Genomic DNA, 25,188 nt, shown 5'->3' with positions numbered 1-25,188 from the left:
GAGAAAGCCGCCTTGCAAAAAGGTGTCTGTTCAGAGAAATTTGCACTAACATGCGGATGAATTTTCACAAGCATTTTTTGTTATTATTGAAACAATTGCCAACTTGTTCAGAAATGTGGAAAGCTGAATTTAAGACTAGAAAAATGAGAAATGGAGAGAACCAAAACTGGCAGATCCATCCTTCCTAGCAATAACGTAAGTTCTACTAGACAACAAATTTGACACATGGCCTAGCATTTTGTAGCAGCTCAGCTGAGCATTGGCCAGCACCTCTAACTGGTCCCAAGTTTGAAATGAATTTTGTGAATCAGCTTTTAGTGGGACTTGCAGCAGCGGGCACCAACTTGCAAGGAGCCATGGCCTTCTGAGCAGGCTTTGTCTTTGGGAGCAGCTCAGATATGTAACTGTGGTTTGCTCATCTGCAAAGTTATTAGCAGCCCATTACAAAACAGGACCAGAAAGGAGGAAAACAGTTTCACAAAAATTGCTGGCCATTGGATTTCTTTCATAAGAACAACAAAATATGTGCTCCAGAAATTCCCTTTGTCCCCTTTCCCCTAATTAGACATTGAATAACATTTGTTGCTTTTATTCAGGTCACTCCCCAATTACCTCTCACTCACTCCCCCACTGGCCATTCCAGCATCCTTTAATTCTTTCCCAGTGTTGCAGAATTAACCGGAGGGCATTCTTAAATTTCATCCCTACAAAGAGCCTGTTGTGATTTCCGTGAATGCTTCTCCTTTTGCCACAATACACAAATGCGATTTGCAGCAGTTGCAGGGGGTGCGGGGAGATGGGGATTCTGCCGGACTCATTAAGGGCATTTTTGTAAGGATTGCCATGCTGACATTAAAGCCCCAAAGCTTTTCTATAAGAACTTTCATGTGTCAGCACGCGGATTGGCCCTTTAAGAAGGAAGGATGTCTTAGACTACAGGAAATTCAGTGAAAAGAAGTGATCGGGTCACTTCTGTGGCTGGGGTGGAGAGCCCAAAATAGGGTGCATTTTTCTTGCAGACATGGTTACTTCGGCATACCCTGTTCCTGAAGGCTTCACTGAATTAGAGGTGTTTAGTATTGGCACCGCCCTGCTGGTAGAAGGTAAGCTGGGGTAGCTCCAAATAAAAATGGCATCAGAAATAGAAGTCAACACATATACTTTAACCACCCCTATTTATCATGGAGGGGACGTGGGTGGTGCTGTGGGTTAAACCACAGAATCTAGGACTTGCCGATCAGAAGGTCAGTGGTTCAAATCCCCGCAATGGGGTGAGCTCCCATTGTTCGGTCCCTGTTCCTGCCAACCTAGCAGTTCGAAAGCACATCAAAGTGCAAGTAGATAAATAGTTACCATTCTGGCGGGAAGGTAAACGGTGTTTCTGTGTGCTGCTCTGGTTCACCAGAAGTGGCTTAGTCATGCTGGCCACATGACCTGGAAGCTGCCTGCAGACAAACGCCGGCTCCGTCGGCCAATAAAGCAACATGAGCGCCGCAAGCCAAGAGTCGGTCACGACTGGACCTAATGGTCAGGAGCCCCTTTACCTTTACCTATTTATCATGAACGGGCCTTTATTTTCCTTTATGCTTTGCTTTTGATCTTGATAAATCAGCTTTGTGGAACATGCCATGAATGGCTTTTTAAAATTGTTAACACGTTGCACAACAGTATCCTTCAAGTTTCAAGCCCCTCCCCTGGGTCTCTAGAAGATAGTGCAATGGGAGGTGGGCTGCAACTTACTCTAGGGCATGCACTCACAAGGGCACAATCTTCCAGTGCATTTTCTTCCCTTCCTCCCATCACTGATTGTAAGCATTGCTTGAATTTATTTGAGTTGCAGCTGTTCCATAGTAATACCAGTGGTGCATGTCAATAATCCCTGCTATACACTGGAGGAGAGGGAAAAGGTTGCATGTTCTCATCATGCCCTTGCAAATTTTGGCTCTAGACCTCTTACCTGTCTGGTTGAAGGGGGGGTGGCATCTGTAAATAGTAACATGTATTATTTCATCCCCTTCCAAATATGATAAACCAGGTTTGTTGCATCTTGCCCCCCCCCCACCTTTTTCTGCTGAGTGGGGTCCTGGGCATCTATCCCCAAGACCTGTCCCTGATTACTAAACCCAGGTTCGTTGTTAAACACTTTTAGGAAAAGGTTATGGCCAGTTTAGATACCCTTGCAAGATATACCATTGCAGAGTAACTTGATTCATTATATGTATCTGGATACAGCATATGAGGAATATAATGGGCACTGATGCCCAGGTGGTGAGTCTTAGTGAGAATACGAATGTTACAAAAGTGTCTCAGTTTTTCAACTGGGAAAAATGTTGGAGGGTTTGAAACAATGAAAAATGCTTGTGATGGAATACTGTTGGGTACAGGGTCATTGTAGTTACTGTGGTTACATCTTCTACAGTTCAGATGAACTGGAGGTGGGATGGAGACTGGATGAAATGCAGTTATGACCTAGGCAGGCAGGCAGGCAGGCAGGAAGGAAGGAAGGAAGGAAAAAAGAAAGAAAGAAAGCCTGTGTTAAATAGAACTAATAATAATTACCACTTTCATAATATGGTGCTTCCACTCAGAATTGAAGGCTATCAATTCCAGAACCACAGACAATAGATCAGGAAATAGGAGTACAATAGTAAGTACTATATCAGACTGGTATAGGTGAACATCAATTTTGATTGTACCACCATATTTCATGGTTTCTTCCATACTTTCCTTGGAAATAAGATCCATTGATTTCATTGAAATATATGAGTCACGTCAAATATGAGGTCCAACTCCTAATGTGGGTGCCATCAAAAGAGAATCCCACAATGCAGAAGACCAGACACTTGACATCTGCTCACCACTTGGTTCACCCAATGATTACAGAATCTCCATGCCAGGAATGTGCATCACTCATGGAAATTCTGCATAAGACAGAGATGAACCATATAGTGGGAACCAGAGTTAGAAACTGAGATATGAATGCTAGCTAAGTTGCACCTTAAACCTAGGTTATGGGCGCAACAATGGAATGTCCAGGTGTGCTTTTTTATAGCAAGAAAACAAAGCTGAAAATGAATGAACTTCAGCTAATATCTTACGTTCATTTTTCACATGGTCTAGTCCTTCCCCTGCCTAGCAGTGGCTGTTTTAATCTGAAATCTTAGGCTCAGTACTGTACCCAGAGCTCAGAAACTGCTCACGTTAATGCAATTGCCTGTCGCAAAATGTGCCTAGAACAATAGAATACCTTCAAAACACCTAGTACACCTTCAAAAGCTGGTGGGAACTGTAAATGTAATAACATTTAGCATTTATTTTTCACTTTAGACGCTCAAAGCACTTTTTATTATATATCATCCTTAAAATATTACATTATACTTAATAATATACCCTGTAGTATAGGTCAGTGCTATTCTTTCCATTGTAGTTGAGAGGCTGAAGCTGCTTAAGACCTCATAGCTCAGATTAAAAGGTCTTGCCATTTCTCAGGTGCTTCGCATAGTTTATGAAGACCAGCTATGGATGCAAGAAGCAATCCTGAAACAAAAGAAACCCGGGAACTAAAATGATTTTCCAGAATAGCCTTTGGAACTAGTGCTTAATCCATTGTCCGCAGGCTTTCAGGTGACAACCTAAAATCATTATGGGCATGGAGAAATGAGCAATTGTAGTCAGGTAAATTTATTTTACAGAGTTGTGTGGTTACTTTATTTATGTAAGCTGGATTACTTTATTTATGTAAGCTTTATTTATGTAAGCTGGATGCCAAAGAGGCTTTATCAAAGTTTTCATAGCTGAGACAAGGCTGTGCATCCATGTGGGTTTTGCATGTTTCACTGTGCTTTTCTGTGAAACTATGGAATCTGCTCATCAGAGGTAACAGCTCTGCTGTTTATTTGGTCATATATTTCATTGTGAAGAAGGTCATTTCATACTGAGGTCATTTCATGGGGAAATGCCATACGTCAGCAATAGCATGTCTGCTTTGTGTGCAGAAGGTTATAGGTTCAGTCCCTAGCATCTCTGTGTAGGGCTGGGAGTGTCAGCCTCTAAAACCTTGAAGAGCAGCTGTCAGTCAGTGTAGGCAGTCCTGAAATGGATGGACTAATGGTTTGACTCAGCATAAGACAGCTTCCCATGTTCCTAGTTTTTGAAAGAGTTTGGTTCGCTCTCTTAAAGTCTCATTTCATTTTCTTAGTCACTCATTTAACATGTAAGTGAATTAAATGATAAAGGCAGCTTAACATTATGTATATTTTTTTTGTAATTAGTGGTTATTTACCCACGATAAATGTATTTGTACGGAGGCCCAAGAAAGGCTGTTTATTAAGAGAAAGAGATAGCAAGCTATGGTTACATATCAAATTATTTAAGAAAATTAAAGTAAAAGGTAAAGGTAAAGGGACCCCTGACCATTAGCTAAGACAATTAAAGGTAAAGGTAAAGGTACCCCTGCCCGAACGGGCCAGTCTTGACAGACTCTGGGGTTTGTGCACCCATCTCACATCTATAGGCCGGGGGCCAGCGCTGTCCGGAGACACTTCCGGGTCACGTGGCCAGCGTGACAAGCTGCATCTGGCGAGCCAGCACAGCACACGGAACGCCGTTTACCTTCCCGCTGGTAAGCGGTACCTATTTATCTACTTGCACCTGGGGGTGCTTTCGAACTGCTAGGTTGGCAGGCGCTGGGACCGAGCAGCGGGAGCGCACCCCGCCGCGGGGATTCGAACCGCCGACCTTTCGATCGGCAAGCCCTAGGCGCTGAGGCTTTAACCCACAGCACCACCCGCGTCCCTAGCTAAGACAATTACCTTACTTCAAATAGCTGTTCACCACAGTACTTGATTTGGTTTTCAGACTAAGGCTGCCACGCCAACCCCACTTACCTGGGAGTAAGCTCCACTGAATTCAGTAGGACATTCTTCTGTGCAGACAAAGCTAGGGCTCTTCTGTGAGGTAGATAGCGATGGGAGTTGGGCTAGACTCCATTGTTACTTGAGATTTATGTTGGAGCTAAATGCTTGCATGCATGGTCATATGAAGCCTAAGCTGTACACAAATGAGAGGAATACTCGGATGAAATAATGGTCACTCTGAATCTACATAAGCATAAAACCAGGAATGGATTAATTTCTTATCCATATTGCAACAGTAACTGCTGTAAAGACCAGCAGCACATTCCTGTTTTGTTTCCCCCTCTGTGAACTATAATTTTCAGAGCTTACCAGTAATGGCAGGTGACCACTGTCACTTGCTTGTATTATGGGGATTTTGGAAAAGTTTGCACAGAGAGCTCATTTCTCACAATACAGTGCTACCTCAGGTTAAGAACTTAATTCGTTCTGGAGGTCCGTTCTTAACCTGAAACTGTTCTTAACCTGAGGTACCACTTTAGCTAATGGGGCCTCCTGCTGCTGCCACACGATTTCTGTTTTCATCCTGAAGCAAAGTTCTTAACCCAAGGTAATATTTCTGGGTTAGCGGAGTCTGTAACCTGAAGCAGATGTAACCTGAAGCGTATGTAACCCGAGGAACCACTGTACTGTACTCAGTCCATGTCCATGCACCAACTGGCCCTTTAAGAAGGAAGCTGTTTTAGGCTTTCGGAAGAGTCAGAACATCTAGCCAAAAAAGAGAGAGAGAGAGAGAGAGATTGTCACTTGGAGTTTGCTAGTAGGAGAGGCAGAGCCTAAGCTATTCTGGCCTTGCTGCTTTAAAGATGGCAACACCACACACTCTCCCTGAAGGTTTCACTGAAGTTGAAGTCTTTGGTTTGGGCACCCTGATGATGGCAGAAGGTAAGCTGGGATGAAGGGTGGTGTGGTCAGAGAATTCTTAGATCAGATCAGACCTTCTTGCTGTTTCATTGCTCATGCAAAACTGTGGTTTGAAGAAGAAGGGGGAAAGATTATATATAACCACATAACACTTTCAATAGAGCAGTATAGGCTTCAGGGTAAATCTTGTTTCTATGGCTACGCCATTGTTCATTATGCCTTTATGAAACAGGGCAGAGGTTGCTTGCAAGGCATGTTATGCAACAAGACTATTGAGGAGCGAAAGTTAAGTTTGTTGTTTTGAAGGATTCCAGGAATAAAGATCTTTATTGTTTCTGTTCCGTATGGACTTAAAAGGTGGTTTTTGCATTTAGGACTGAGGATTCATACAGATGGTTCATATCTGACTGTTTATTCTGAAACTCATCGCTTTCCATTTGTGCCCATCTTTTTTTCACCTAACAAGGTTATATAACAGAATCTTGTATACTTGAATGAAGATGCCCAAAATAGGCTGAGGGACACATCATTCAACAGCACTGGGTTTTAAGCATATCTTACTCACAAAAGAAAAACCTGTCTCAAAAGTCCAGCTATATGGATTTTGCCCCTATTTCTTCTTCTTCACATAACTTGTTGTAGGAATTTCAACAGACTGTGCAAATGCATTTGCATTAGTAATAAATTAGCTGAGTGTCTCAGCTTCACAGACAGTTGTGCTAGTGATAAATTAGCAAACAGCCTAGTTGAGAATTCTGATCCTTTTTGTTATTTATAGTTTAGTTTTTATACTTTGGCTGAAACCTGTTAAGTTTTGTACCATTTTTTCCCCTTTTACTGTGCTTTTTAATGTTGTTACTAAAAACACAGATAATTGCCTGCTGACTTTTAAAATGATATAAAAGAAGGCAATCTGGTAAAAATTAAACACACTTTTAGTTCCCAAGGAATGAAAAATTCAAAGAATTAAGAAATGCATCTGTCTTAATGAAATCAGTCACTTTGTAGCTGAAGTATACTCCATGTGTGATGACTCTATGCATATGAAATTTGATGGTGGCATATATCACTGTCAAGCGAAAAAAATGCTTTCATTCCTGCTGATGTATTTTGGTCCTATTCTAATGGTCAAAAAGAACTGTTCAGTTCTTTGAGTGGGGAAAATATTTGACCTCCAATCCAGGAGTGTGGATGACAGATACATTTACAATACAAATCTGTAAATTTGCAGCCAGATGTAAGCCCCTTTGAGTTTGAAGCGACTTACTGCTAGGTAGGTGTATTTAAGGTTGCAGCCACAGTCTTAGTAAAAATATGTTGGTGGTGGGTTTTCAAGGGATTATCTCCAGAGGAAAAAGAACAATGTAAGTCGGATGTCCGCCGCTGAAGTTTTGTAATAAATGCAGGGCATGATCCAGTTCCACTGATATCCATGGCACAAAACTAAGCACGTGCATTTAAATCAATGGGAATTAAAATTACTTAACTCTGGCTACATCATGTCTTAAGATGGAATTCAATGTTGCTCTACAGGCAAGCATTTCTGCTGGCCAGATGGAACGATTTCCCCTTTCCCCCCCCAATGCTGTTCTGGGTGTTCTCTGGACTCCTCAGAGCTGATTTGGGGGGGCAGATTTGGGGAAGCATGGGAAGTGAGGGGGGAAGCCCTGTTGCGCTAACAGGACCCATGGCACTGGTTCTCACTAGCTTTATTTAGTTGAATCTGGCCCCTTGATTTAACTACCCAGCAGTGTAATGGATGTCACATAAAGTAGAAGGAATTATTCAAATTCCGATACTATGCACACTTAATTGGACACAGTGGGCCTCAGTTCTGAGCAAATATATATAGCAGGGGGTTGGACTAAATGACCCTCATGGTCCCTTCCAGATCTACAATTCTATGATCCCCAACTAGCTCGGTATTATCTACAATGAATGATTGACAGTGGATCTTCTGGATTTCAGGCAGGGGTCTCTCCTAGGCTTTCCTGGAGATGCTGAGGCGTGAAGATTTATTCTTCTGCATGCAAAGCAGAGCTGTCGCTTTCTCCCAATAATATAAAGGACCAAGGTCATTTTAGTTTACAAGCAGAGCAGTCCTAACTGGGGCTGTGGGAGATCAGAACGGCATGAAGAGTTAAGATTGCAACCCCAGTAAACCATGATAAGTGCCTCTAATAATCCTGCACACTTGTGCTTTGAAAATTTGAGGATACTGAGAATTATTGCAGGGCAACTCAGGAAGACTTCCAATTGGTTTTAGCAATCTGCAGATCGCTTTCATGGGAGATTTGATTTTTCTGAAGCTTCAGTTATACCATCTTGCTCGAAGGCACACTTAGGATTGCTCCTGAGGCTGAGGGAGCTCCTAGCTCAAGGTGGCATGCTCAAGATGGCAAACTCAAGATGGCGTGCTTACAGTCACCTGACTGGCAGTACTAGTGGTATTAACACCTCACCATCTTACAGACAAGAGCATGTCTGATCCTTTTACCTGCACATACTTTCCTACTGAGGGCCATCCATCAATACTTTGAGAATAAACCGATTTTGTTTCAGCTATTCCATTGAATAATTTGTAATCCTTTCTCTCTTCCACCTCCTTTTAACCAACTACCCCCTATTCAAGTCTTTTGTTATACCAGATTTAGCTTTCCATAAACCTGAGTTGTTTATCATCTATATACAGTGGTGCCTCGCAAGACGAAATTAATTCGTTCCGCAAGTTTTTTTCTTCTTGCGAATTTTTCTTCTTGCGAAGCACGGTTTCCCATAGGAATGCATTGAAAATCAATCAATGTGTTCCTATGGAGACCGTCCGGGGACAGAGGGGAAGCCTTCCCCTCTGTCCCCGGACCTGTTTAAAGCAAGGGGCAGCGGGGAGAAGATTGCTTCTCTCCGTTGCCTGCCCCGCAATCTCCGGGGACAGTGGGGAAGACGCGCTGCGCTTCCCCGCTATCCCCGGAGCTTTTGCGAAGCAAGCCCATAGGGAAATGCGTCTTGTGAAGCGGCTAAGAAAACGAAAAACTCCTTCGTCTAGTGAGTTTTTCATCTTCCGAGGCGTTCGTCTTGCGGGGTACCACTGTATCTTTATAATCTGCATAATATAATTCCTTATTTATTTGTCATGATTGTTTGCTGTACATGTTTAGATTTTTTTTAAAAAAATGCAAAGTATTAAAATAATAGACTGGGATCTATTGTAACCCACATTGGTCTCTTGGGAAATGAATTTAATTTGTTCCCCTTTTTAATAAATTGAGAAAAATAGAGCTGTGCTAGAGGTATACAGACAGATGCTGTCTGGGGCTAGTGTGACTTTTAGTCTAAAACCTATGAACGGCACAAGGTTGGAAAAGGCTGCATCTCATAACTGGGTTACTAACAGTTGGCTGTTGTTTGGTGAGGAACAAATGCAAGTAAAAGCAAAGAACCAAACGACGCATGATGCAGGAAAACTGCAAATGTGTTTTGCCACAATTATTGTGCTTAAATTTGGTCAAGCTCAGTTTGCACTGGAACCATGATGAGGGAGTGAGGCTAACCCTTTCCCCCTTCTGATATTTGTCCCATTTTTTTGTTCTTCCTTTTGACCAGTTATCTTAGTTGGGTGTGTGCATGCAAAACTCTCTTGCACTAGCTAGAAGAATAGCATTGGACACTACCCCCTATTTTTAGGCAAATGGTCCCATGTTTCAGTCTGATTCCTTATTCTTCTCTCTGGCTGTAGTTAATTGCCATAACTAGTCCAAGCCAACTCTGATTGTTATAAACAGATGCAGGGATACGAAAGTAACTATGTGAGTAAGAAAAGTTGGGGCATTGTTGAATGCTTGGTGGTATGGCTGGTGTAGTTTGTTGAGTCCAAGCGTGAGCAAAAGTTATAAAACAACCCTTTTAAACCTGTGCTTGTTTTCAGCGCTGCTTGGATTCTCTCTGAATTTGCTGACCATCATCTCTTTCTGGAAAATCAAAGCACTTCGAACGCCTGGCAACTTTCTGGTTTTCAACCTTGCACTGTCCGACTGTGGAATCTGCACCAATGCATTCATTGCAGCTTTCTCTAGTTTCTTAAGGTAGATTTTATTTATTCATTTATTCAAGAATATAATGTGCCTTTCCACTAAAAAAAAAAGTGCTAATGACAATTGATGTGTTTTATCTGTCCTTTTAAGCCACTGATAAACTAATGTATTTCAGAGGTGTGATACTCACGCATGCTGCTTTGAAAATAAATTAGGGTGCTACAATGTCTGGACATGCAAAATTCAAAGTTCTATATAGTAGAAGCTCCCAGTCTTCTTAAACTGACCATTCCTATACTTGGGGTTATGTGCAGTGAGTCAGGAGAGAATGGAGCAACGCATCCAGATTCCATACAGTTTGCACAGCAGATACATCTTATTGCATGGACAGGCAGAGTCCCCCCCAACCCCAGGCGACCCCCTAGTGGAATAATGACTCAAGACAACATGCTGTGGGATTAAAATTGGCTACAACTTTATTAAGTTTCAGATGTAGGGAGACCTTGGCTCGGGCATTAGGCATTTATCCTTCCCAGTCCCCAGCCGGGGATCTGGGAGACATCAGGGTTATCCAGAATGTGTGGGGAATGAGCTGGCTCTGGAGAACATATGTTCAAGCAGAGAGCCCACCCCCCATTTTGCCGCCGTCACAGGGGAGAGCAATGACAGCCTCTCGGCGTATGGCCAATGCCTCCCCACAAGACCCCTTTAACGGGGAACCCTGGGATCACTGCCGCAAGGGGGGCGTGGATCACTGCTTCACGCCCCCCCCCCATTTAGGAAGATAGACTAAAGGATTCTGCCCAAGGCCTGAAACCGCCAAAGTTGTGGCGTTTTGCTACGGGAAAGGCAAAACCTGCCTATGCAAGAAAATTCCTTTCCGGCCCTTCAACAGTGACCATGACGTAGCAGTGCCCACGTACATGTGAAGAAGAGATTAACCTGCAAAAGAAGGCTAAACTGAGGGAGGGCAGGGTGGGAGAAGCTCTGGAGCCAACTGATGCTTCACAGCCAAGATTCACCTTCCGTTGTGTGGGCAGGTCAGTCCCTCCCCCTACCTGGCCAATCCCCTGGCAACGCCTCCCCAGGCGGGATTGGGCGATTGGCTGAGGTAGGCAGAGACCTCCAGGTATCCAGCCTGGGGCAAGCGAAGCCAGCCCGTACTACCAGAAGCCGCACTGGGACCTGGGGGGCTGCGCGCAACCATACAAAAGGCGCCCCCCTTTGATGTGGGGAGCGATCATTGCTTAAATCTGCAAGCTCACATAGTCTCTATGAGGCATTCCACATCCCCTTAGCTGTATCATCTTTCCTGATGTGAATGAGCTGGTCATCTTCCACAAGCAGGCAGATCGCTGCCTTTGCTTGCCTCTTCTCTTTGGCCCAGTTTTTCAGGGTTGTCAGTGAGTCTGTCTGTACTCAGCACTTTCCACAGGTGGGCTTCCAGTAGGATTTCTAGTTTGGATTTCCATAGTGGGTTGTTCCCATTGCTCAGCTTTTCAGTACCCAATTTCAAACCTGAACTGCTTCCCATTTTCCCCTCAGATGCTTTGTTCTGCTTCAGGTTTACTTTCCTTTTCTCTCAGAGCCAGGCTCACTTGGGAATTACAGGGACAGAACTACCCAAATCGTATAGAAATTTATTTATTTATGCTACTACAGCAGCAAGAATGCTACTTGCCCAAAATTGGAAAGAAGCATCTGAAGTCCCAGTAAAGGAAGAATGGCTACAGAAACTCATAGAATATGCAGAAATAGCAAAACTTACTGGAAGGATAAGAAATCAAGATAACAAACTTTTTAATAAAATAATGGAAATGGTTTATTGATTTTTTTCAGATAAATTGTAAACAGATAAAAACATTAGCAGGATTGTTGTAATAAGCCACAGTTTCACAAGAGTATCTATTTACAGTAGATAATTAAATGAGCAAGTGAAATGAATTTGGATATGCAGAAGATATTATAAATAAATAAATTTAAGGAACCACAAAAAGAGGGGGAAGGAATCCAATTTTGAAATGTTAAATAGATTGTAAAACTAATGAAATGTATAAACTTGAAAGGTATAAATAAAAACTTTCAAAAAAAAAAAGAGTCACGCTTGCTTGTGACAGCAATAGTGTTTCTGAGCCCACAACCAGTTAGCAGAGTGACTGGATTAAAGAGAAAAAGGAATGGATAATACTTTACTTAGGGTAAAGTGAACAAGAGCAAGGTATAACCTGAGGAGAAATATACAGAGAGGTTTTTCTTTTCTTCAGACAGACCTGCACAGAGGAGAAGCTCCTTCAGAGCCGCTTTTCCCTGCAAATGCCACTAACTGTCAAATCTCAAATGTCTTCCACTCATGCAGTTCTTCGCCAACTTACTAGAACCTCCAGCCACTCAGAGTCTGCTGTGAGCCAAAACAGAAACAGAATTAATCCCTTAATTCACACATTGAATGTTCCCTGCCGTTGTACTTCCAACAACATAAACATAAGAGATACAGCATGAGTGGACCCACATAACTCTGGTGATGCCCACTTTGCCTTCCTATCGGGGCTGGCAAGATGAGGAAACTGCCTCAGGTGGCAAGATCCACAAGGGCAGCAGATTCAGCCTCCAAGGGATGCCTTGCCCACTGTTGCTGCTGCTGCACTCCCCCTTGTTCCTAAAGTAAATCTTTATTTTCCCCCTTGTTGCTGATATAAGTCTTCCCTCACCCCTTCTTCCCAGGTGGGTGGGTGGAGCCATTTTGTGGTTCACCTCAGGTAGCAAAATGTCTTGGTCAGGCCCTGCTTGCTATCCAGGTAGGGTGTGAGATCAGTATCCTGATCACTCCACCTATGGCAGGTTCCAATGTTTTCATTTATCTCTTTTCAGATACTGGCCCTATGGCTCTGATGGTTGCCAGATTCATGGATTTCAAGGATTTTTGACAGCACTGACTAGCATTAGCTCTGCAGCTTCCATTGCCTGGGACCGATATCATCAATACTGCACTAGTAAGTACTAGCTTGGTATTTGTATAGATCTAGATCAGGCATCCCCAAACTCAGCCCTCCAGGTGTTTTGGGACTACAACTCCCACCATCCCTAGCTAACAGGACCAGTGGTCAGGGATGATGGGAATTGTAGTCCCAAAACATCTGGAGGGCCAAGTTTGGGGATGCCTGATCTAGATCATTAGTTCATTGTAAATGACACCCACCCCGGTTTACAAGAAGGAGAGATGATGTAAAAGTATTACAAATTGGTGAAAATTTTTGAAAATTTTCACCTATGATCCTTTTCTTTTACTTCTTTATTTTTTCTTTGTTCTTTTTTTCTTTTTTCTGATATCTTATCTTTCATTTCACTCCTTTATTGTGAATAGCATTTTATAGAGGTATAAATAACTGTAAATATGAAAAGAGGCAAAGTATTCTCTAATTTTTTTTCTTGGTTATGTGTATTTTTTTCCTTTGTATTTTCTTTTGTTGTAAATATGTATGTTTTTTAATTTGTACTTAATAAAAATTATTTTTAAAAAAGTATTACAAATTGGTATGGAAACATGACAAATAAAATACTTAAGAATTTTAAAAGAGATTTGTTGGTCGGTGGTAGAAAGCGGAATGAAGTTTTGCCACTTTAGCACAAAGACCTCCCCCCCCCCCGGGCAACAGGGCTTTCTGCCCATCTTCCATCCTTGCATGCCCCCCTCGTGTCCTTCCTGAAATCTTCTCCAGAGAATGGGGGGAACCCAGAGCAGTTTGGAGACATGCAGGGGCAAGGGCACATGGGGAGAGGAGAGAGAGGGGAAGTCCTGTTGCACAGGGAGAAGTTCTTGCACTAACCAGTTGACTTTATTTGATACATACGTACCTTCATCTTTACCTATCAGTTTAAATCATAAGTGCTTTTAAAAAGCATCAGACATTGTTTGCAGTAGCTCTGAAAGGGGTGTTAACATTCTGAGAGCATAACCTTCCATGAAATATTTTGGAAAATAACAAGAACTATGGATGTGATGGTGCTGCCTTGGGATGGTGGGGGAAGGGGGAAATGTCCGCATGTCTGGGTTCTTGGTAGATGCACCAGATATATTGCAATTTTCCAAGGTAGAGGAGATGCTTTTCTGGCATGGAGAACAGGAAACATGAAGAACATCTGCTTCCTCTTCATTCTGCCACATTACAAGTCCAAAGCATGACAGTAGGACAGTAAATTCTTGGGCACGACAGTAAATTGCCTGTAGAACAGGGCTCATGATGCAATACTATTGTTATGAGGCATTGTAATTGTCTCGTGCACCAGTAGGGAAGACAGTATTATCTCTACATTAAATTGGATTCAATTGTCCATGAACAATTTAAAGTCAGAATTTTAAAAATTATATTGTCCTAAGTATCCATCTTCAATCAATCTAAAGCAGCCTTCATTGGAGTGTAGAAAAACAGATATTAGAATTTTTAAATATATCCAAAATATCATGAAGGTTGGCTTTTTCTTTCACCATCCATTGTCTTAAAGAAGAAACTCCCTGTTTCAACATGTTAGTCACTCCTTTCTCTAACCACAGCCTACTCTCTCAATAGAACTCCCTGGTCAATTGACTCAGAGTTGCTGCTTTTATTTCCATTCCAAGTTTATGAATCTGATTTCTTCTCATTTACAGGAAGTAAGCTACAGTGGGGCTCAGTGATTTCCATGGTGATATTTCTATGGCTTTTTGCTGGCTTTTGGGCTGTGATGCCTCTTCTAGGATGGGGTGAATATGACTACGAGCCTCTAAGAACATGTTGCACATTGGACTATAGCAAAGGAGACAGGTGTGTTCCGTCTAGGCATTTCTGTGTGGCTTTAAAATAAAAATAAAAAGAGGCGCAACTAGTAAAAATGAATTTTACAGACAGACATATACAGGGCAGTGGCAAAAGGTTGCCTGGCAGAATATCGCTCTTGTGCTGCTAAAATGCAGCCATCCTTTGACATTCTGAATGGTGCAATGCAGTTCCCCAGCAATGTGACATGTACAAAAATGCACATACTGCGGTAAAATATGCATAAAACACACACGTTGGTGACAATCACTTGCAAAAATGCATTGGGGGAAATTGCTTTGCAAAAAAAATATGTATATGAGGCAAAACTGAAATAAACATCGTGCATATTCCAAAGATTTTGCATTGAAATACTGGTGGATTTTCGTGAGGTTGTTTTTTAAAAAAAGTTTGCAAGCTAATGTGGAGAACTGAACTTAAGGCTAGAAAAATGAGAAACTGAGAGAAAGTGAAATTGATGGATTTTTGCATCCCTGTGCCTCCCCTGCCCCTCCTCCACCAATCATATTGTGCCTCCTAAGAAATCAGACAGCCCACCAGAGACAGTTGTCCTACAGAACTATTATTATGTTTAACACAGAGAGCTGCCCCTTAAGATGTTTTGCTAAACCTAATTGAATATATGATTTCTCTCCTAAGTGGTTTTTAATATCAATTATATAACATTGCAAACAGAATGACAGATCTCTGCCCTTTCCTCTCTCCCCTCCCCCCTCCAGGAATTATATTTCCTATCTTATTCCTCTGGCCCTTTTCAATTTCTTGATTCCGGTGTTCATCATGCTAACAGCCTATCAATCGATAGATCACAAATTCAAGAAAACAGGACAGTTCAAGGTAAGAAAATACCCCGGCATATAAAGGGTTGTACACAGCTTCCTTTCCCACTCAAGGAACCATCTCCTATAGCTTGGCTATGCAGTCTGATACACAAAAGAAGCAGTCTTCCAACTTCCTCATGGTTGCCATTTAAAAGGGGGAGGGGGAATCTATTTGTGGCAAAGTGCTGGAAACATTTATTTTGTCTCAAAATCATGTGCTCCTGTTGTAACCAAAGGGTTTTTGTGTGTTGTATCAATCTTAACTTTTTATATGAGTTTTATTTATGCAATACCACGTTCTCTGTTCTTGTTTTTTCCAGTTTAATACTGGTTTGCCGGTGAAATCTTTGGTCATCTGCTGGGGTCCCTACTCGCTTTTATGTTTCTATGCCGCAGTTGAAAATGTGACTTTCATCTCCCCCAAAATTCGAATGGTATGTAAAAATAGCCCGAGAGCACAAAGATCTTTCGTGCAATGCAGACAATTCTAAGCACTTGGTATCAATGGGGGAGTACAAGAAAGAACACCCAGAAGCCTGAGGCAAGGAGATTGGAGCATGCAGCTCAATGGCAGAGCTTATTCCTTGCATGCAGAATGCCCTAGGTTCAATCCCTCGTGTCCCCAGATATGGCTAGAAATGTCCCCTGCCTGAAATCCTGTAGAACTGCTGGCAGTACTAAGCTAGATGGCCCAATGGTCTGCCATGGTATAAAGCAGCTTCTTGGGTTCTCCTCTGCTGTCTTCCCCAAACACAATCCATTTTAGACTGTATAATCCTTGGGAACAGGCCACTAACCCTTTTGCCTAACTCTGCAAAGCACCGTATAAATGGATGGCAGTGGGGAAATAAACATCATCGCCCCCTGCCTGGCCACTGAGTCCAGGCAAAGAGGAGCACACCTGAGATCCTGGCAAATGCACCACAACCCAGAGGGAATGTGTGTCCCTTGCTCCTCTGGTAGAGCCAAGAACGGTTTTGTGGGCCCAAGATTTAAGGAGCGCAAATGGAAGTGGCAGAACATAGGAATAGAGAGAGAGTGGAAGAATGGGGGAGGTTGTTCCATCAGCCCCAGCTCAGTGAAAAACATGGCCGCTGTTAAAAATTAGTTGCTGATCAGGGTACCACCCAGACCTCATACATTTCATTATGAAATTCTGTGTAAACACGAACCCATCCTTATCTAACCTCCTTAAATGCTCTGCTCCCTAACAGATCCCTGCTGTTATTGCCAAAACCTCGCCAGCCGTGAATGCTTTGGTCTATGCTCTGGGGAACGAGAACTACAGAGGGGGGATATGGCAGTTCCTCACAGGACAGAAGATTGAGAAAGCTGAAGTTGATAACAAAACGAAGTAACGCACTGTGGCATTAAGCAAGGGCCTCTTCACACACACACGCTACATCCCTTAAATGTACACCTAGGTTGGGTTTTGAAGTGCACACTCAAAAATATCGCGACAAATTGGTGTTTGAAACCTCGTACGTCATACAGGCATGCTCGTCAGGGATCCAGGTTTAGCTGCGTACTCTCGTTGAGTCTCCCACTCTGTGTCAGGCTTGTTGCTGTGTAATGTGTGAAACAGTCCCAAATTGAGGCAGGCCCAACTGGACGCATCCAGTAGCAGAAACCACTTACTATGACTCCAATCGACTGCGGTCTCACACTAGAAAGGCTTTGCATTGTCTACCAGCATTTGTCACATTACTGAAAGGACGCCGTGCAGATGTCGTTGCCGAACTTGCCTCTCCATCTGCCCCGTGCCATTTGCCAAATAAGATGCCTCTAACCTCTGCAGGTCACTCTCATTTTACATGTCCCTCAAACGAACTGCAAGCTGTGAAGCACATTGTTTTGTTGTTGTTGTTGCAAGATGGAACTGCAGGAAACCAAGCAGGGGGGGGGAATAGTGGGGATCTGTTAAGGCTTTCTGCTTGTTTGTACATAGGGTATTTCTGGGTTGTTGAGCGATTAAGGCAGTATCCAGTATTTAGGCCGTATGTTTGTGCCTCTGTTTTCCTATTTGCATAAAATGGGTGTTTGCAAAAGGAGGGATTTGTTTCTAAAATTCTTACTGTTTCATGAATACCATTTATTTAAATCTGGCAACTGATGGAGAGATGCGTGACTGGATCTCTCATCAGTCAAGCCTGCCAAATCAGTCTTCATTATGTAATGTGTTGTGCAGGTTTAATGCCTCTCATCTTAGCAATCTGCCTGTCGAGTTCTGTATTGCTATATTAATGTTGTGAGATGTATTGTGATTTCAGTCAAAAGGCTGAATGCTTATGCTGATGCTGTTCCCACCCGCAACCCCGGAATGTTTAATAACACAAAATGGCTCTATGCAGGTGTTATGCCAAACTATGGTTTGGTGTTATGTCTGAAACTGCAACAGCTTACAAGCCATATTTTGTGAGGTGCTGCCAAAGTAGATTCCAAACTAATTGTAGTAATTGTAGCTTTCTGCTATGTCTGAGGTCCTAGGCCACAGATTCTGGCATTGCTAGAGTTGAACAGTCTTTAACCCCAGTTAGTGGAAATATAATCATCTGATGATGATGATGAGATAGAAGCAAGGAAGGGGGGGTTCCCTCTTGGGGCTGCAATATACAACAAAAATTGTCTTTCCCATGTACAGAATCTCCCATGCTCAGCAGAGTTCCTAAGCAACTTTGGATTGAAAGCCTTGCATGAGAGAGTCATGCATGCTAAAGTCTTTTCATTTTAGCCAAGGCAGGAAGGAACACACACCATCTTGTTTTTAAACTGCCTTGTGTCAAACTAACTCATTATTGCCAATGGGTCACTCTTAAGAAGAGCTTCACACTGAATTTTCCTTAATGAGTATTTTTTTTTTTAAGGCCCAAACAGAATAAAATATGGAGCAGCTAATCATAACTATTTAGGCAGGTTATTATGATATAAAAGGCATTCCACCTCCTGGCACAACCATATACATTGCCCCTTTCTCATATCAGCCTAGTTTTTGTTGAGGGCTCAGGTTGTACCACAGCAGACTTCGGGCAGGGCCTAATGTGACTGAATACTCTTCCATTCAAAAATTAATGCTCTCCAAATGGAAAGCTAGGTCTAAGCAGGTCCAACTAGTGTTGGGATAGCTCAGTCGGTAGAGCTTGAGACTCTTAATCTCAGGGTCATGGGTTCAAGCCCACGTTGGGCACAAAGATTCCTGCATTGCAGGGGGTTGGACTGGCTCATCCTTGTTGTCCCTTCCAACTCTACAATTCCATGATGCTATGAGTCTATGATAGACAGCAAACCAGCTGCCTCCCCCCTGTGCCCTGGATCCCATGCCTGGCACCACACCACCATCACCTCTTCATTCTTCCCCTGCTCCCAATGATGCCCCTCATCCACTGCTGCCACCAGCTACCTTGGGGCCACTTTGCTCTGCAGAGCATAGTATCCTTCCTCAGAGTGAGGCATTGTGGGTAAAGTGGCCTGCTCCGCCACCACAAAGTATCATTTAACGTGTTGCAGTAATAAACAGCATCACTTGAAGCAAGCCTTCTCTGCAGGCTCACCTTGCTTTCGATGCCTTGTTCTGAGGAAGGGACCTCAAAGGCAGATGCAATAGCCAAGGGCAGCACTTTGGGACCCCTTCTACCACTTTCCTGTGGCAGGAAAGTGGTGGCAGAACTCCTGGCTAGCTGTCACTGGGCTGGAGGTGGTGGCCAGCTGGCCATAACGCCAGCCGCAGTCTGCTAGCCAGTCAACAAAACAGGAACAGGCAGTGCAGGGCTCTGCAAATGGTCAGAACTGGCAAACAGGCCAAGAGGACAACAGTTTGCTGCACCTTTCCATCTGAGACAAGCGGTCGCCTTGCCTTATGGTGGGGCACCATCCCTGGTTCTAGCCTAGCCTCCCTGACATGCTAGTTATCGATGTGAAGCAATGTTTTTCATATGATACACACAGAGACTTACTACCTCACTAAGAAGTAAGGTGAAGGAAACATGGATCAAGGTTGTGGGAAGCCTGATATATGTGGCTTTGGCTTTGGGTTGAACAGTAGAAAATGGAGGGGGAATAATCTGTTATTGGAAGGAAGGGGAAAATAACAGCCCTGATTGCTATATCCCAATGTGTGAACAATTTCCATGGCAAATGAGGAATTTGTGTAAGTGCAAATACGATTAAAGCAGCATAGCCAGAGCTTAGTATAAAACAAGTGCTTGCTTTATATTTCTCCATACTTTAAGCCTCTTATATATTCAGAAAAGGATTAAGAAGACTGTACTCTTGTGAGGACAATGCACAGTGTCAATGTGCTGCAGCCAATTCAACGGCAGAATAAAACATGAGATAATAAACTGGGACCGGCCAGATGTCCATCCTAAATCTGGATTTGTCATTGTATGCAGAAAACCAATAGCAAGGAAGGGAGTACATTATAAGGAGTGTATGAACTGTTACCCAGAAAACCACAAAAATAGTTATTCCACTCTAAGACCTTTGCTGTTGACTGATGCTTCGGAAAGTCCGTCAGTAAGCAGTGGCAAATAACTTTTGTCCACAGAGAACTTTCAACAGATCTTTTCCAGAATTATTATCAACTGAATTTGCTTGTTACACAAAAAAGGTTTCCCAGCAACTTGCAACATCTTAAGAACATAAGCATTGTATATATATCCATACATGTACACACACACTATAATAGAAGTGTGCAATTCTTTTAAAAAAACAACAACCCATAAGCAACCCCAAATTCCAGCAGCAGAAAAGCTTCAGCAGCAACATTTACAGGAAATAATGTTGTCATAGCCCATTGGAAACCCAGGTAAACAGGTACATTTTAATCTCGTGCTGAGAATATGTCAGCCAAGGCACAAGGTAGACCACACTTGGGGAAATTTCCACAAATGGGTAGCCACCATTGTAAAGGTTCTTTCCCCCATCAACATCTTCCAAGACTTCTTCAGAGGAGGTTCTCAGATGAACCTCCAAGAGTCTAAGTAAGTTCATATTAGGAAAGGCATTCCATAAAATATTGGGATCCTGAACCATAAAAGGTAGAGGACCCCTGGATGGTTAAGTCCAATCAAAGGCGACTATGGGGTTGTGGTGCCCATCTCGCTTTCAGGCCGAGGTAGCCAGCGTTTGTCCACAGACAGCTTTCTGGGTCATGTGGCCAGCATGATTAAACCACTTCTGGTGCATCAGAACACCAGAGCACACAGAAACGCCATTTATCTTCCTGCCGCATTTATCTACTTTCACTGGTGTGCTTTCGAACTGCTAGGTTGTCAGGAGCTGGGACAGAGCAATGGGAGCTCACCCTGTCACAAGGATTCGAACCACCAACCTTCTGATCAGCAAGCCCAAGGGGCTCAGTGGTTTAGACCACAGCACCACCCCTATCCCCTGCTGAACCATAAGGTTTATAGAGCAACTTACGTTGGGGAAAGCAAGTACCTTGGTGGGTTGCTCTTCTGCAATACCTTCATCCTCCCTTGCTCACACCATTCTGCAGGATACCATTTATCCAAGCTTCCTACTACCATGTCCCTCCCACCCTCCCTGTCAACAGCAGCGGCACACAATGTTGGGAAGCCAGGAGAGCAACACAGCCCCAGCCATGTTGCCCCACTGGCCATTACTCTCTGGAGGGTACCAGGTAGGGGTAGATTGGCCTAGAGGAAAGAACATGTGGTAGAACTCCGCAGACCAATAAGTAGACACCAAGTCCCATCAACATCAATTCCTGCATGTTTTACAAATCCCAAGTCCTCTTCAATAACAGTGACCTGTTTACTTGAGGTGACTGGTAACTTGTAACGCGCCAAGAGGATTTGACCGATTTAGAAACTGAGCAGACCTTATTATAGACGTCACACTACCTCCAGTCAGACTGTGGAGGCCGCAAGAGAGCCTTGCCAGCTAATATGCTTAAGGAAAGGCACTATGGCGAAACCGGATTAAGCTGGAACTATTTCTCTGAAAGCAGGAATGGGAAATTCCAAACAAGGTTTCTCAGATGGTTTATTGCCAGTTAGGGAGGGAGGGAGGGGGAGAGAGAGAGAGAGAGAGAGAGAGAGAGAGAGAGAGAGAGAGAGAAAGAAAGAAAGAAAGAAAGAAAGAAAGAAAGAAAGAAAGAAAGAAAGAAAGAAAGAAAGAAAGAAAGAAAGAAAGAAAGAAATTAAACAAGCTGGGAAAAGTGAGAACGATTAGAAGAAAGTACTGAGGCCCCTTTTTAGGTTTCAACATGAAGCGTAAGAAATAGACAAGAATCAGAGAAATCCTCAAAGGCCTTCACTATGGAAGATTAAAACTGAAGACAAAAGAAACCTATCTTCCCTAAATTAGCCTGTGTGACCTACATTATTGCATTAATAGAACCCATGAGTCAGAATGTCTGGGAGCTGAGCCTCCCCAAAGGCCACATTCACACTATGCATTTAAAGGGGTACCATTTAAAACAGTGATGGCTTCCCCCAAAGAATTTTGGGAGCTGTAGTTTGTTTAAGGGTGCTCAGAGTTGTTAGGAGACCCTGATTCCTCTCCCACAGCTACAATTCCTAGTGTGGTTTAACAATCAGTGATTCCTTGCAGGGAACGCTGGGCATTTGTACAGTCAAATGTTGATTCAGGTATTTTTATGACATTGGTATTTCATTCAGCGCTTCGCTGCTGTTTATATCTTTCCTTCATTCAGTGTGGTTGCCATATCTGACGAATTGTTTTTTGTGATGCACATTTTGCCCCTCAATCACCTCCACACCTTTGCCATGCCCCTGAAAGATTTAATTTATGTAAGGCTTTTTTATTAAAAAAAAATACCTTGGGGAGCAAAATTAATATTACAAGCTGGATTGTGGAAGAAACAGGCTGAGGGACCTCTTACGGAAGAACTCCCTCAGAGGAATAATCACATGTACTGTGAAACACTTGTGTTTGGGGCAAGGGGGAAAGACTTTCTTTTCTAAATGACAACCTTGAAAGCCAAATGAATTTTATATATAACTTGTGTCTGAACCGTTTGTTGCAACTTTTTAATTGATGCTTTTACAAGATTAGCTCAATAAGTGGTTACCTGTGCTTTGATTTCCACAGGAAACTCAAACTAGTATAATCTTCTTACGTTCTTATATCGCATAACCAGCAACTATGGCTGATGTTTCAAAATACCAACTGATTCTGTCACACACCCCCTAAAATGAAATTAAAAGATTAAAAGAGGAAAAGAAGGCTGGTTATGGTTCCTTTTGTCCTGAGTATTCATCGAGGTGAGGAAGTGGCATTTTAGTTCTCTCTCTCTCTCTCTCTCACACACACACACACACACGGGGGGGGGGGGGGACAAGTGACTAATTTAAGGAGACAGGTTGATTTTATTAAATACTTAGGGGCACTCCCAATAAGGCTTATGGAGTGACTCACCTGTGGACATGACCTTTGGGACCTGGCAAATCTCACCTTCTGTGAACACGACTCACTTGCAGGCTGGACTTCCCACTTCCTGTTCTCTTTCCAGAAATAAAGCAAATCTTTGTTGTATCCACTGCCACAAAAAAAGAACCTCACATGCCTCTGGTTCTTCTTTCTGTGAGTGAATACAGGCAAGTGACCAAGTAGTAATTTACTACGGCCATCATGTAATGGCAGGGTAAACCAGTTGCCGGAGCCTGTATGTGACTAGGTCCTCTTATTCTGGAGAGATTTATCATCCACAGTCAGAGTTTGCACACACTATTTTTATTATTATTTTTCTGCTACAAAATTGTACCCACATAAACCATGACATGACTGACAGAAAATGGTTCACTGGGGGTGCAATTGAAAAATGAGGTATGCTTTAGACTACATGCTATTTCAGAACATGAGTGTAGGACTGACCATCATTGTTGGATATATACTAATAACAAATTTATTCTCCAGGTATGGATCACATGTCCCTATTGGTGCAAGAGGTAGGCATCAACTCCCAGTCATGGCAGCTAGACTGTTGACTGGGAGTGGCCACCGAGACCATATAACGCCGGTCCTGAAAGACTTTCATTGGCTCCCAGTACGTTTCCGAGCACAATTCAAAGTGTTGGTGCTGACCTTTAAAGCCCTAAACAGCCTCAGCCCAGTATACCTGAAGGGGCGTTTCACCCCCATCATTCAGCCCGGACACTGAGGTCCAGCTCCGAGGGCCTTCTGGAGGTTCCCTCCCTGCGAGAAGTGAGGTTACGGGGAACCAAGCAGAGGGCCTTCTCAGTAGTGGCACCCGCCCTGTGGAACGCCCTCCCATCAGATGTCAAATAAATAAACAACTATCTGACTTTTAGAAGTCATCTGAAGACAGCCCTGTTTAGGGAAGTTTTTAATGTTTGATGTTTTATCATGTTTTCCATATTCTTTTGGGAGCTGCCCAGAGTGGCTGGGGAGACCCGGCCAGATGGGCGGGGTATAAGTAATAAATTATTATCATCATCATCAATAGGTTTAGAAGTACAAAAACATCTCTGTGTGCACTGAGCTTGCTCAGCAGGTACTGCATGCTGATTGACAGTTTGGAGTTGGAAATATGGGAAACTTGAGGGAAAGTGGAATGGAGTATCTTGAAAGAAGGCAGGCAAGCATGGCTCGCAGGCTTTCTGGCTGGCAGGCAGCAAGAACAGGAGCACTCAACACTGCAACATTTTGTTGTAGTTCCCATTTGTCAAGCACCTGTAGCAACTGAGCTTTATAGTCAAACTTATTGTTACAGGATTGGGGGAGTGGATAATGCTGTGGGTCACCTTTAAGTCTTTGTATCTGTAGGATGGGTAAAAGGTAAAGGGACCCCTGACCATTAGGTCCAGTCGTGGCCGACTCTGGGGTTGTGGCGCTCATCTTGCTTTATTGGCCGAGGGAGCCGGCGTACAGCTTCCGGGTCATGTGGCCAGCATGACTAAGCCGCTTCTGGCGAACCAGAGCAGCACACGGAAATGCCATTTACCTTCCCGCCTGAGCGGTACCTATTTATCTACTTGCACTTTGACATGCTTTCGAACTGCTAGGTTGGCAGGAGCAGGGACCAAGCAACGGGAGCTCACCCCGTCGTGGGGATTCGAACCGCCGACCTTCTGATGGGCAAGTCCTAGGCTCTGTGGTTTAACCCACAGTGTCACCTGCGTCCCAGGATGGGAGTCTGTAGCAAAGGGAACTACTGAAGTGGTCAAACCAGTCCTTTGTTGGGTTAATGGGTCTGACCAACCTGTTAGACACCTTATTTACCGGTACATGTCTAAAGAGTTGGTCAAGCACAGATATGTTGTCAGCAATGTCTCTAGAAGGAGGGGTAGGCCTCCACTCCTCACCTGGTTGAATTCTACCTCATCCTAGGAATAGGAGAACAATAAACTGGGATCTTATGAGACTGCATGAAGTTGGGAAAGTCTCATTTGAATTAGGAAATATCTGAGTCAACTTGGGCATGGTTTTATCTAATCTGCATTCCGCAGAGATACTTTTCAAACCCCTTTTTATACAGAAACGATCTTTTACAGAAACAAGTATATTGATGAAATGTTCCCCACCGCTAGCACAAAATAAAAAATAAAAATACATGTGCACCCCCTACTGGGCAAAACAATATTGACTGGAATGGCATCAATCTCATTTACTACACAAACATTCTCTGTTGTCTAGGAGCTGCAATTCAGCTGGAATGTCGTGCTTTGTCTCCACAGGATTCTTGTGTATACAGATACAGGAAAAATACATTTTTGTCGGAAATGACTACCCTCCAGATCTAGCC

General features: G+C 43.2%; 1 protein-coding gene across 3 annotated transcripts; it reads left to right on the top strand.

The window, feature by feature from the left end:
• Window positions 1–795: 795 nt before the first annotated feature.
• Window positions 796–19,802, top strand: RGR (retinal G protein coupled receptor). Of its 3 annotated transcripts, none has more exons than XM_082223784.1 (7): window positions 796–1,103; window positions 9,700–9,856; window positions 12,674–12,795; window positions 14,451–14,604; window positions 15,336–15,453; window positions 15,758–15,871; window positions 16,652–19,802. In XM_082223784.1, exons 1-7 carry the CDS (start codon window positions 1,022–1,024, stop codon window positions 16,793–16,795), a joined length of 891 nt encoding a protein of 296 aa, XP_082079910.1. In that variant the 5' UTR covers window positions 796–1,021; the 3' UTR covers window positions 16,796–19,802. The 3 variants fall into 3 exon arrangements, with proteins under 3 accessions (XP_082079910.1, XP_082079911.1, XP_082079912.1); XM_082223785.1 differs by lacking the exon at window positions 796–1,103 and adding an exon at window positions 5,647–5,798; XM_082223786.1 differs by lacking the exons at window positions 796–1,103; window positions 9,700–9,856 and adding an exon at window positions 12,152–12,466.
• Window positions 19,803–25,188: the final 5,386 nt, after the last annotated feature.

The sequence above is a fragment of the Podarcis vaucheri genome (assembly GCF_965113315.1).
Source record: "Podarcis vaucheri genome assembly, chromosome: 5".
In the NCBI taxonomy this organism is placed as follows: Eukaryota; Metazoa; Chordata; class Lepidosauria; order Squamata; family Lacertidae; genus Podarcis; species Podarcis vaucheri.
Note: the sequence above shows the minus strand (reverse complement) of the source record. Positions and strands in the feature narration are given on the sequence as shown.

What these genes read in the sequence shown, in the direction of transcription:
- RGR (XM_082223784.1), top strand. Translation starts at nt 1,022, where the DNA reads ATGGTTACTTCGGCATACCCTGTTCCTGAAGGCTTCACTGAATTAGAG. An exon ending in ATATCATCAATACTGCACTA is followed by an intron (nt 12,796 to 14,450) that starts GTAAGTACTAGC and finishes TCTCATTTACAG; the next exon opens with GAAGTAAGCTACAGTGGGGC. An exon ending in AGAAAACAGGACAGTTCAAG is followed by an intron (nt 15,454 to 15,757) that starts GTAAGAAAATAC and finishes TGTTTTTTCCAG; the next exon opens with TTTAATACTGGTTTGCCGGT.